This window comes from Labrus mixtus, chromosome 13 (genome assembly GCF_963584025.1).
Source record: "Labrus mixtus chromosome 13, fLabMix1.1, whole genome shotgun sequence".
Classification (NCBI taxonomy): Eukaryota; Metazoa; Chordata; class Actinopteri; order Labriformes; family Labridae; genus Labrus; species Labrus mixtus.
Genome location: NC_083624.1, coordinates 25,972,137 through 25,985,647, shown reverse-complemented (window position 1 = coordinate 25,985,647; position 13,511 = coordinate 25,972,137). Strand labels below are relative to the sequence as shown.

The 13,511-nt window shown below is 41.2% G+C and overlaps 1 protein-coding gene across 7 annotated transcripts in view; it reads right to left on the bottom strand.

The window, feature by feature from the left end:
- Window positions 1-13,511, bottom strand: part of myo3b (myosin IIIB) — a 69,816-nt gene that overhangs the window by 1,637 nt on the left and 54,668 nt on the right. For all 7 annotated transcript variants that reach the window (XM_061054424.1, XM_061054425.1, XM_061054426.1 and 4 more), the window contains 3 exons: window positions 5,568-5,668; window positions 5,144-5,190; window positions 4,624-4,780 (listed from right to left, as the gene is read on the bottom strand). In XM_061054424.1, coding sequence (XP_060910407.1) covers window positions 4,645-4,780; window positions 5,144-5,190; window positions 5,568-5,668 — 284 coding nt within the window. In that variant the 3' untranslated portion in view covers window positions 4,624-4,644. The remainder of the gene's footprint in view (window positions 1-4,623; window positions 4,781-5,143; window positions 5,191-5,567; window positions 5,669-13,511) is intronic.

Below are 13,511 nucleotides of genomic sequence, written 5' to 3'. Positions count from 1 at the left end.
TAGATGAATTTGTTAAAAAAAAAAAAAAAACAACTGAAAAATGTATAAAAGAAATAAGTTCCATCAAAAAAGTGGGAAAATCAAGGAGTGTGGAGACACTAAGGGACAATACAATACTGAAATGATCCACCAGACATTACTTTACTCTGACTTAAAACAAAAGGTTTTCCGGTCTAACACCAGGTGAAACGTCACAGTTCCTCCTGGCAGTGGCAAAAAGAAAAGCTTTCCATAACACATCCAAACTGAAACAAGGCCGTGGTAATGCTCACACTGTTACCCGTCCAGCGTTTATTCAACGGCAGCTGGTCCCTCCATCTGGGCAAAGCAGCACCCGGGCAAAAACAATACAGGTTACACCTTTGGCCATGCCAAGACTGCTGGTGCCCCGCTCCGTCTACAAACTGAGAGAGGCTAATCACAATTTCACGCTCTGATTTGTCCAAGTCCCATTCCAGCACCGGAGGCATCCAGAAAACTTTAAAGTTAATAAATGTTGTATAGGATAACAGCTTTCCCATACTGTCACTATTGTTCCATGTAAAGGCCTTTCTACCTTTTTCCTCCACATCTCTGTTTTGCAAATGAAGAGGAAGCTGTAGTTCTGACCTAAATCTTTTTGGCCAGTATCTGGGAACAAACTCTTATCTCCTCATGCATGCATTTTACATTCATGCAAATGTTAACAACAAAACAGTGCATATAGAACGCCCTCAACAAACTGCAGGTGTGAGGAAGCTGAAACAAAAGCCACTGTAACCCTAATGGCATCCCTTGTCATTAAGAGACCTTTGATGTGTGTACTCAACAGACTCTTTTATCTCCTCCTTCCTCTGTGCCTCTTACTCTCTCTCTGTCCCTCGCCCGCTCCACCAGTTTCTTTATTAACGCCGTCTTTAGGGAATGTCCTTTAACTCAGAGCCCTCAACACACTTCTGACATCTGGGTGATGCTCATGTATGTCGCTCTTTCTTTGGCACCAATCGTTAGCCAGCGAAGTGAATCACAATGCTAATTTTGTAGCTCCTCTAGATTTGGGTTTGTCCCGTCACTTGAGGCTGGTGGGAACAAAATCTGTTAGAAAACAAGCCTTGGAATGAATTCTTTCCCTCTTAAGCTGTAGTGTGCAATCAAACATAGTGGTACATTCCCACCGTGTTGGAAAACTGACACAACTGTGATTCTTGAAGCACGTAAACTGCATTAAAACAGTATTTGAAAAGGCTTCACATAAAATACAGGTATTCAAACCTTCTCTTTGAACTCTGAGGATATAGAAACAGGACAATGTCGGCCTAATCGTGCTCGCTCTTTGAAGTGAGACATCACTATTAGGTGAAAAGGTAAGTATGTTGCTTTGGAAAATAAAAGCTTTTCATCATTTGTTATAAGGCTGCAGCTCTGGTGATTTTCATGAGGCTGGTTTTTAAAACTTTTTGATAATAGTGTTTGGGTGCTGCCATGAAAGTGCTGTGCATGAGGCAAATAGCTAAAATGGCAAGAATAACACCAGCAGTAACAGTTAGCCACATTAAAGCAGTCCTCATGCTGCACCAGATGTTGTCAGCGTTAATGAGGAAAAACAAGAGGGAGCTGGGTTTATGAAGACATATCAAAGAAAACACAGGTGTCAGGCCTCCAACACAGACCTGACACTCGGGTCTGTCCCCGAGCATCCAGCCCTCCGACCTGTGAGACGACCAGGAGTTCAACAAACACAAGAAGCTCGAGTTCATTCATGACGACAGGATTTCATAACATTTGCCTTTTGCAACACATAATCAGCTAACCAAGGCAATTATGTACACACCTCCGCTCACCTCCTCTCATATGCTAACGCAGGCAATCAGCCAGGGAGTTAATTTGGCAGAGAGAAAAACAGGGGAAGAAACACCCACTCTGGAACCATTTGTCACCACAGTCCAACGTTGTTATTCAAACTAGCGAGCCTATTTGAAATTCCTCTCCGTGGTTAAAAACAGGGCCAAAATAATCAAGGGAGCATGATCACACTTAATTGATTCAGTGTACTTTTAAGATGCACTACAGGGTGCTGGGGTGACCTATTTCAGACGGCTCTTCAGAGGAGCCAACTATCCCAGCAAGGGAGTAATGCACAACCAGGATTTTAATTATTGCAGGCTCTGTGGCTACGACCGGAGGTGAAATGCTTCTGAACTAACTGTGACACCACATTATAATACTGCCACCGGTCTGCTCTATTACTCTTTTTTTTCTGCAGAGTTCAATATGACAATACATTGAAAAAATAGGACTTTACTTTAGAGTTGCAGCCTAATCATGCAAGCTGATTCCAGCATGGTAACAACTGATTCCTACTTTGCTTTTGAGAAAAAGCAGCCACAGATAATCGGGATCAAATAAACTTTGATGTATTTACATGAAAAACATTTTTTTTACCTAGGCACAATTTTCTAAACGTATTGTTTTCACATGTAACTGAAAAAATGCTTTCCTTGTAGATGTTTGCGTGGATTTTTTGGTGGTATTTTAACTTCCCACAATTTTTATTTTCCATTTTCTGCAACACTTTATAACTTCAGTTCACTGTGACTCAGAAGCAAATATTGTTCTTTTTACAACGTACAACTGTAGTAACTTGTATCTTTGCAGATTAAAGTTGGGGTTAGCTTCATGTTCACTAGGTGAAACATTAAATACTGTTTACACATCCATGCACTTGTGAGAAAAATCAAATACTGTGTGGATAGTAAAGTTACAAAGACTAGGACTGCTTTGTGTATTCTGTACTTAGTAGTAATTGTTTCTGGCGTACACTTGTAGGTTCAATTAAATTTCAACAATGTTATGGACCTTTTCTTGTAATGGGGTTTTGTAATTGTTAGAATGCGACTTGAAGAGGCTAGAATCCTCCTGTATCCCTTCATGGGAGTATTAATACAACTTTTATTAACCATGCTACCACAACAAGCCTTGTGGCTTCTCAGCACTACAAACAGGATCTGTATGGTTGGAGTAAAAACCACAGAGCTGTCAGGAGACAAAAGCGGTGCACTTGAGACCAGATCTCGAATGTCTCTTACGCTTTGTTTTAATTACATCAAACTTAAAGGAAGGCATCTAAACACATGTCTTATATTACAGATGATTAAAATAGTCAGATTAACTCATAAAACCGGTGATGTTGAGATGAGCAGTCGGTCTTTTAAGTCTGGCCCTCAGTCTGACCCCCACAGTCCTAAACTGTGCGATTTGATGAGCTCTTTGGGCCTCTTTAAACCCACCAGGATCTCTGTGAACCTGAACCTAAGTGAAGTCAGTCTCGCTATCGAGGCAGAGCTCTAATGTTTTCCCCGCTGAGTATAAGGAGGATGAGTTCCTCAGTCATACCACCCTACTCTTCCTATTAAGATCAAAATCTCCTCTCGGGCCCTCGGGTGTCAACAAAGGGAGATGCAGTAAATGATATGCAAATTGAAAAGAAAAAAAAAAAAAGAAGCTCTACAAATCAACTCGCCAGCCCTGCATTTCCGACACTTCACATCTTAAAAGAAAATTCCTGTATTTAGGGTGAAATTCAAAGTGAGGCTATGTGTGGTGATTCCAGCTCTCAGACAGCACAAAGCCCCTCTAACTACAGGCGGCTCGCTCAGGGAGAACTCGCACCGAGAGTTTGGGCTTTCAGAAGGATTTGTCTCTGGATCCTTCCCAGACAATACGACATAATGTTGAAAAGTAGGGAGATGTTTCTGAACACATGAGAAGCCTGTGAGACGAGGGGCCTCTAAGAAACGGTGGAGCAATGTGGAAACTATAAAAGAGTAGTCGGCAGGGAGAAAATATTCAATCATCATTTTAATTGAAGCGGCTAAATGTTATCATTGTCATTAATAAGACTCAAACACCAAATATCTGCTGCTTTAAGCTTCTTAAGATGAAATGGTTTCTTTGATTTCTTGAGTTCATAGCATTGTGAATTGATTTAGGTGGAATTTGGGACAATTGTGTTGTCTTGTTTTTTGTTATTATTATTAAAATAAATTCATGGAGAGAACAATCAATCAATCAAATAATGAGTTAAAAAAATAGATTATAAGTGTCATAATAACTGTTACATATTTCATCTGATGCCTCAAAATCCAAACTACCAATGGGTGCTCAGCCTTTTGTGTGTTATTGTGATTTCTCAAAATATTTGTATCAATGAAACCTCCTCCGTCACCACACAGCATGTTCATGTGTTCTTTGTGGTATTGTCATTTTATTTATTAATGCAACATCTGTAAAAAAAATTCTCAGCAGTTTGTAAGCTGAATATTAATGTGTTAATTAGTGCAGGAATTACATCCCTGCAAAATCACAACATTGTTTTTGTTTGTGATATATTCAGAGGCCGTGTTGGATAGGTGTAGGATGAGACATCTTAAACATGAATCATATATTATATACAGTATGCTTATATAAAAAGGTTGTAATAATGTCAGATGTGAAAGTTGCTCCTCTTGATACTTTCTAAGGGCTCAGGCTATCTCCTTACAGGTCGCTTATTCGGCACTGCTGCAGCTCACTCCACACAGCACATCCAACACTAGAGCATGTTCTTTGGAGTGTCTGTCTGCATGTCTGCTGCGTCTGTCTTACCGCTTGACATGGTTGTAAGGCTCAGCTCTGACTGACGAGAGGCCCACTAGAACGGGTGGGAGGGGTGGTGGCGGCGGCGTAGTCTTCCTCGGGGAGGGAGTCCACAGTCGACAGTAATTTATAGTACTCATCTTCTCCATCCAGCACTTTGATTTGACTGGGATGGGAGAGAAGACGAGTGAGAAGTAAACTGGGATGCAGAGTAGGCTTGATGGGAAGACTTTTAGGATAAAAACAATATTTGCACATACAGCAGTGAGGCGTTTTCTTAAGCACTTCTATCTGAAGCCTGCTGTCATGTATAGTACAAATAGACCTTGAACAATTAAAATTAGCATGCTGACAAAGCCTTTATATGTAACCCCCCTCTCTAATGACGCAGAGCAAGTGCTCATAAAAAGCCTGTTATTTCCAGCCCTCCATTTACATTGTAAGAAAACAACTCCATTTCTGGATTCTCCTATTCCACAAAGGGCCTGCTCTGTTTAGAGCAGCTGTAAGTAGGAAAGCAGTTATTTACCCAAGTTTTCTCGGCTTCCTCTTGCTCCCCTGGTAATCCAGAGTTCTCTGAGGAGAGGGCCAAGAGCACACAGTCAAAAGATGAGCAGAGAGTCATTAATTTTTAATTCAAAGTGATTTTGTGTTGAATGCGAGCAGATGCTGATAATATCAGAAGTCACAGCATAATTTTTTCTGATCAAAGGGCTCAAGTGAGTCTGATGAAGCATGCATCTTGCTCAGCTTTGATAAACCACATCAATTATTCACCGTGAAGGCAGACATCCTGACATGAAAGCAACAGATAAAGAGCATAAGCACATGTTCAAGACAAGAGGCAGAGAAGCGTGGGGGTGGGGCTCCAGGGTCTGGCACAGGTAGGTTTAATTGTATTATCATGTGTAACCAAAGTCAGACAAAGGCCTTTATCGGCACTTTGAACTCACATTTAGCTGGTTGTAGTAGAGGCTGTCTTCAGGGCTGTTGAGCAGCTTGGGCTGCTGGCCCCGCCGGCGATGAGTTCTCTGCTGCAGCTTCATCACTGGACCTGAAACAGAGGAAAAGCAGGGCAGTGATCCAAGCGAGCAAAACAACAGTCACCAACATGATACTGTCGGCGATGACAGCGGCAGTAAACACTCTCTGCACTCGACTTCTTCTAAAATCCACACCCTCGTGTGACAAAGTGGCAGAAACACTTTAAATTTACTTTGGCTTTGGATTAAGATTATGTAACTCCATCAATCAGCTGACTCAATAACAGTTTGCCATTACATAAATTATGCACATATGAAGCAAATCTGAAATCTTCCTCTCCTCACAGGTGCACAACAGACTTCAGCTCAGTTTTCTAAATAGTTACAACGATGTGAGGTTCAATACATTTCAGTCTACTTAAGAATTTACTTCCCTGTTTCACCAAAACTCTCATAGATCTGAACTCTTTTTAAAAACTTCAGAACAAGCTCTTCTTTTACACATAAACAATCAAGAACCAGTAAAAATAAACCAGGATAGCTGGGACATTATCCACCAATTATAAACGTTGTTCTGTTAGTTTCAGACCAAAAACACCTCCTCATTTCAAAAGCACCTCCACCTCCTGAGATAAAAGTAAGTTGCTACGATTTACTGACATTGCCTAAAAAAAAGGAATGTAAAAATAGTTGATTTTCCTATTCATCATATTTTAGCTGAGATAATCCAAACAGAGCATTGTTTATTTATTACTTATAAACTGCCAATAAACAAGATCGGGTTCAAATGGTATTGTTTCTAATGTATTGCAACTGAAATGAGCAGAGGAAGCTCTAAACTGATGTCAAATGGAGTTAGCTGCTAGTCACACAAGTGTTATTGTTTTCATTGTTACATAAATGCTCATAACAATTTTAGAAAAGATCAACTCCACTATATTATATCGTATTTAAATATCAACATACAGCCAGCTCCAGGTTCACTAAGCTCAAAGCATAAAGACAGAAACAGGAGAGAAACAGCTAGCCTGCCTCTGGCCAAAGATAAAACATTAAAGGCTTTATATGTGATTTTTTTTGATCCAGCAGATGTCGCCCTTGAGCACCAGCATGAAACCAAAACAACTCGCGCTGCATTGTTGTGTTAGCATGCTAATGCTAGCGATCTTTATTATGCTCGTATCTTCACACTGCATGTAAATTTACCTGAAATGAGCGTGATCTAGAAACACAGTTAAGCAGTGAGTACAGTATGTTATTCTTCTTTTCTCTAGTCCCTCAATTAAACAACTTTTATTCGCGAGGGGAGGAGTCAGCCGCCGTCCTGGCGATGTAAACAAAGTGAAGATAGGACTCTGAAAACTCTGAAAACATCACAGACAGTGGGACTCGGGTGTTACACCCATTGTAGACAGTCATGACTCACAGAGTTATTTTCAGAAGGATATACTTGATTTATATTATATTTAAGTGTGAAAAACCACATATTAAGCCTTTAAAGTTACAGTTTAGGGATAACAAATAAGCACATTATATCTTGGTTAAAAAAAACCCAAATATATTGTAGTTGTCATTTTAGTAATAGTGATATTTTGAGATGATGGTTTGTGTTAATTTTGTCTTTAGACACAATGAGGTTAGCCATTTCCCAGTCTCTAGGCACATGCTAAGCTAAGCTAAAACACTGCTGGTTTCATGTTCACATTTCATGTTGAGACATGTGAGTGGTATCTATCGTCTCATCAAGTTCTCCACACAAAAAAGCAAAAGATCGGCATTTTCAAAAAAATTTAATGGATTGTAGCGATTTCTTGACTCTTTAAAGTAAAAGGTAGCGATTAGCCGTCCTGGAAGAACTATATTTCTACCAGACGGACATGAACAGGGGTCAAATGAAAAATCAAACACAGAGTCAACACTTTCCACATTGCCCTCCATCTCCTCCATCTTTCTATTGTGACATAAATGTAAACGTTGACTAATCTGTTAAACATAGTAAGAACACATTCATGTTTCGTTTCCACATTGAATTCTGAAAGTTATTTCTCTGCTGCCGCTCCTCCAGCAGATGACAGAATCTGTGGCAGACAGCAAAGATGTTTACCCTGATTTTTCCAAAACAGAATGAATTATTTATTGCACTTGATAAAAAATGAAAAGTTATTGATGACTTAATAAAGATAATGAGATGTGTGACTGTTACCTGAATATTCAAACATAAGACAATATGAAGGCTTTTTATGTTCTTGTACTAGAGCACACACAGGGTTTCAAAATTTATAGGACTCAAAAGTGGGTTTTTAAAGCTGAGACACCTTTACAAGGAAGCATCTATATTTAATGTCAGATAACGTTTCATCTTCTTTGCCTACGTTCGGGGTGAGACAGGACATTTCTTCATCATCTCTTGCTACCTCGGCTTCTCTACCCTGACTAAAGCTGCATTTGCTTTTTCCATCTTAACACTACTTTGTACTCACTTTGAACAGACCTCATCACATCTCAATCCTATACATCAAAGAGCACCCCCCCCCCCCGCCCCAACACACACACACACACACACACAGCCCTATTTCCACCCCTCCATCATCCTTCCTCGGCTTTCTTGATGTTATTCAAACCAGCACAGGTTTACTAAAGTCACACTTGGTAAATGCCCAGAAAGTTCCTGTCAGGTCTGAGATATTAAGGAACTTTTACCGTGAATCTTATCTCTCTGTGCCTCAGAGGTGCAAACCGTCCACTATGAATCCTTGTCACCCCTGATTATGTTGAGAGTATTTGGATGGATCTCATGTACTGAGGAATTTAACTGTGAATAAAAACTGTCGTGTGTAAACATAGCATCATTTAAATTGTACATTGTTGTTGGCTTGCTAAGGAATACAGCGCAGCTTCATGACTTAATGTGGTAAAAAATGAGATAATCCAGTACTAATAAAAAATATTTGCACCTTTCATTGTACTAAAAAATGTCTGTATGTAGGACGGGGTTCTGCTAATGATGCACAAAATGCTGTGCAAACAATGTCTTTAATTCCCCTGAAAATGCATCAAAGCACTCAATCACACACAATAGAGCCGAACGCCCTTGAATGGAGTTACAACATTGAATCATATTGTTTGTTTAATTTATCGGAAAAATAAGGAAGCAACTTCACAAGTATAAATTAGTGATTGCTGACTCTTTACTGCATTCAGTGTAGACTACAGAGTACACTAGAGACAAGATCTGTTTCTGGGTTTATATATCGATATGCCAATTTTTACAAAATTAAATTACTGTCGTTTAGATTCCAACTAACTGTGTTGACAAATTTCATCCAATAAAACTTAAACCTGTGAGTTCTCCAAAAAGAAGAAAGAGGGCTGAGTCTGAAATCACTGACTTCTCACTATATAGGCCGCTACCACTCCACTTTAATAGCTCATTTTGAATATGTAGTTTATATACTGACTATATTAAGACTCAAAGTATCCCAAAATTCAGTGTAGAAGGTAGTACAAAACAAAGTTGATACCTGAACACGGTGAGTAACTTCTCAGTGAGTATTCAGCGTGGTACAGATTGTTCACAACTCGTTTTTGCAAAGCAAGATTTCCTCATCAGTTGCATCTTCTGTTGAGCTCTAATAAGCAGATATTAGCATGGTGCATGCTAAGCTAAGATTTAGAACATGGCAGACATAACTGTATAAGCAGCCAAACATCAAAATGTTAGCATGCTAACATTTGCATTTAGCTCAAAACAAAAATGTGCCTGACAAGAATCTCATTGAGCCACTAGGATGACAGTTGACGCTCTGACAAAAAACCACAAAATATTTAATTTTTAATCAAAATGCAGTACTGGTTGAGAAAAATCTCATGTTTTCCTGCTGCTGGATACCCAGCTGCAGATCAGGAGCCTAAAACATGACACACAGGGGTTGAGCATCACCATTTATCCACTTTGACCTGCAGCGGTTAGAGCGAGCAGCAGATCAGAGGATGGGTCAGGCCTCCCATCTCAGTGCCTCTGTTTGGGAAATCACTGCCATTTGATCCAGGCCAGCCCCAGAGGAATGCTGCTCCTGCAGATATATTACAGGCCGGGAGGCTGCCAAACTGGCTTCTAGCAGGAAAGTGCGGCTCGGACATGGGCAGGGAGAGCTGGAAAAGGGTCAGACAGTGGCTCTCACTGGGGGGTTCGCTAAATGATGGAGGGTAATGTCTGCTGTTTGGGGTGGGAAGGCATAATGGTCCACTGGGAATACAGAGGCGGTGCGATTCATACAATATTGATTCCTCTGTATCAAAAGGGAGCCAAGCAGAGTTTGCTCTTCATGGTGTGAGACTTACATATTGTACATGTTTGCTTCTCGAGATAAAACGGACTGAAGTTCTTTTTGAGATAGGTGTTTCTTTCATTTTCAAAGAGCAGCAGATGACTCGTATTACATCTCTAAATACCGCTTTGAAATCCCTTGAAATCCAGAGTGCTCCTCAGAAAACAACATTAAAGAGCTGCTAAAAAGGGATTTTAGTGGAATAAATTAAAGATGTATCGATTTCCTTCCTGAATCACGTGCTGCAATCACCTGACTTTTCCCAGACCACAGAGAACCACTCGGGCTTTGTTTATTCAGATGGAGGGAGCAGAGGCACCAAAAGGCATGGATTATAAGGAAAAATCATCAGCAGAGGCCTTTGATGTCTAAATGAGGCATGTGCAACCCAGACCGCTCTCTTTACCTCACAACCGCCTCCTCATGCACACACACATGCACGCATGCACGCACGCACGCACGCACGCACGCACGCACGCACGCACGCACGCACGCACGCACGCACGCACGCACGCACGCACACACACACACACACACACACACACACACACACACACACACACACACACACACACACACACACACACACACACACACACACACACACACACACACACACACACACACACATGCATGGGTATATAAACACACACACATGCATTTGTTCATATTAACACAGGCATTAGTCCTCAGTTGCAAACAAAGACTCCAAACAGATATCTGAAGCTGAAGAGGATTTCCAGAACTTTCCTGAGATTTATTACTGCTCTCATCATTTTGGACATCATACTCAAATAGTCACTCATGTGCTTTGAATTATCAGGGAAAACTGGTCATGTCCTGCAGATAATGCTGAAAAAAGTAGTTCCTGCATCTGTTTTCACTAATGCAGGCAACGGATGTTGTTACTTACAACCAATTTTTCACACTGAAATCAATCATTTCTCCTGACAGCAGATTTTTGGAACTTTGTCTCCGAGAGAAATGTTTGTGTGAAGAAAAGAAAATCCCTGAACTTTGTGGAAGTCCATCATTTGTCAGAGACATAATAAAGGTAATTCATAATTGTGACCTCACGGGATGTAACCACTACCTAAGTAGGGAGGAGGACAACCAGGTGAAAAATAGATGAAATATGCAAATGGATGGCATTAATCTTAGTGGAATCCTTAGTAGTTTTATGAGATCAAATATGCTAAAATATAAAAAAAGAATAAGGTTTTGTGTTTGCAAAAACTTTTCTTAACTACATCAAATGAGTCAATCCATATGTGCAAAATTACAGAGAACTTGGAGCATCATTTTCCACCTTGATTTTATGTCTGAGGAGATTATTCTGCTGGAATTGTGATGATGAGTAGTTTGGAAGTACATCCTGTTAACTACTCCCACTGACATTAAGAGGATTACGTAGGTAGCGTCAGACAGAGGCAACTCCTTCCGTTAAGTTGAGTCTTTCCTATCCCTTCCAAATCTCTGCTGCCGCTACGTCGAGCCTGTAATTTGCCTAAAAACTGAAGGCATCCGCTCGAGACGCTGCGATACAGACGGATCAATCAAATGGCAGAGAGACAGCGAGAGGGGTGGGAGCGTATTTGTCTAGAGAACATGAAGAGGGTTGGAACATTTGTCGAGCAGATGCATGCTGATATGGTGATGTGGCTGCTGCTTTGGTGGTTGTGGTTTGTGTTGCTAGTGGTGGTGTTGGGGTTTGTGGAGCAGCACCTGGTGGCAGCAAGCCTTGTGGATGGACATGTGGGAAGAAGTTTAAGAGCAGAGGGAGGGGGACAAGAAGGGGGGAAAGTGAGATGTGCTGGTGAGGGTGGGTTTTGACCTCAGTGTGGATAAAACAGCGTCCACATTCCCAGCTGCAGCTATAAAGTGCAGAGAGAGCTCAGGGGGACAAACAAAATCAATTCTTATTGACTACACCCTGCTACGTACTGAGGGGACACAACTAGAACCGATAAGACGACATGAACTTTTCTCCGCACCCATTTCCATTTTTCTCCCCTCTCATCCTTCAAACAGGTGCAGGTTAACTATCTTCTGAAGGCGCGGCGGTAATTGCTCTCTGTGTTTGGGCTCCACTTTATCACTGTCTCTCTCTTGACATGTATGTTTACCACAACTATAATCTTCAAAAAGCCTGTTAACATAAGTAGCTCAGCTTTCATAAACCATAAAGTCAGCTCTGACTGATCCTCAGCACCATCCTGTTTACCACGCTGAGGAGCATAAGCAGCACTCTGATCGTATCTGCCCCGCTCGCTAGCAAAAAAAGGCTTTCTTTCTACGCACGCCTCTGTGACTCATTTTCCAAACATGTTGTGTTAATATTCAGACTTGGGGAGACAGGTGTCGAGAGGTGGCACCGTTTTGAATGTGCAGCTTATATGACTACACTGCATATTTGTAACTTTTCACCGAGAAAAACACAGGGAATCAAACGTTGAAGCTGCAGATATCTGAGAGTGCCTGCAGTCAAAAAAAAAGTCTGTTCCCTCCATTAAATTTATGCTGTTAGTACTTGGCTATAGGGGTTAATAGTTGTCTGGTGTCAGATATGCAGTGAAACAGACATTTATCCACATCATCTAACCCACAGACCTGCTTTGTTTCACATGAAAGAAAAAACTGGGCTGAGCATGTCAACTTGCACCACTAGGCTTTGTTAAATCACTTAGCAAAGACCCAATGTCCATCAAAGCCATTGAGGGGTTCCAGGTCATGCCCCGGTGTTTCGGCATTAATGGGAGCAGGGTGTAAGAGTGTGTGTGTGAGTGTCTGGAGGGGTGGGGTAATTTGATTTCCACGGCTAATTTTCGGTTTTTTTTTCTCCACTGGTGTCCTGAAACACTCCAGGTCGAGCCCCAGCCCAAGAGAAACCAATACGGTCACCAGAGGCGACAGCAGGATGAGATACAGGAAGGAGCCTGGTCTCCAAACATCTGGCGGGGCAAGACTTTCCACGAGTCGCTCAACCTCGAGATGAAAAAAGAAAAGAAAAAGAAAAGGCCCTCAGATCTGCGGGGATCAAAGTGTGCCCTGGGTGCCTGAGCCACCGTGGCCTCCCTCAACATATTCAAATGGAGTTCTGTGAAAGAAGAAGTTGGAGCCAAAAGCAGACCTCAGAACATACACAAGGCAGGGAAGGGGGTCGAGATGAATACCTGTAAATCTGTGTGGTAAGAAAATTTATAGTGAAGCCCATGGCAGATGATTTTTGTCAGGACATTTAACAAGAAAATAACAGAGAGGTCACATGTGCCTGAGGCTAATTTTGTATCTTTAGAGTCCTACATTTTGTGAGGTAATGCACTGTATTGTCCTCATGAGCTGTACACATTGAGCTGCCTCCAAAGTAGCATCAATAAATAATACAAAGGAGAAAAACTAAAGAAAAAAGTGTAGAAGTGAGTGCTGCACTGGGTCAAAAAACAATCTAAATATAGAAAAATCAGGTGCACTTCAGGAACAGGGGACAATAGTCGAATAGCTAATAAAAAAGTTTGACTGTCCTGATTAGAAGAAAACAAATGAAGTGTGGCGAGGCAGTCTTAAACTGAAAGTCCGAGGCACTCTG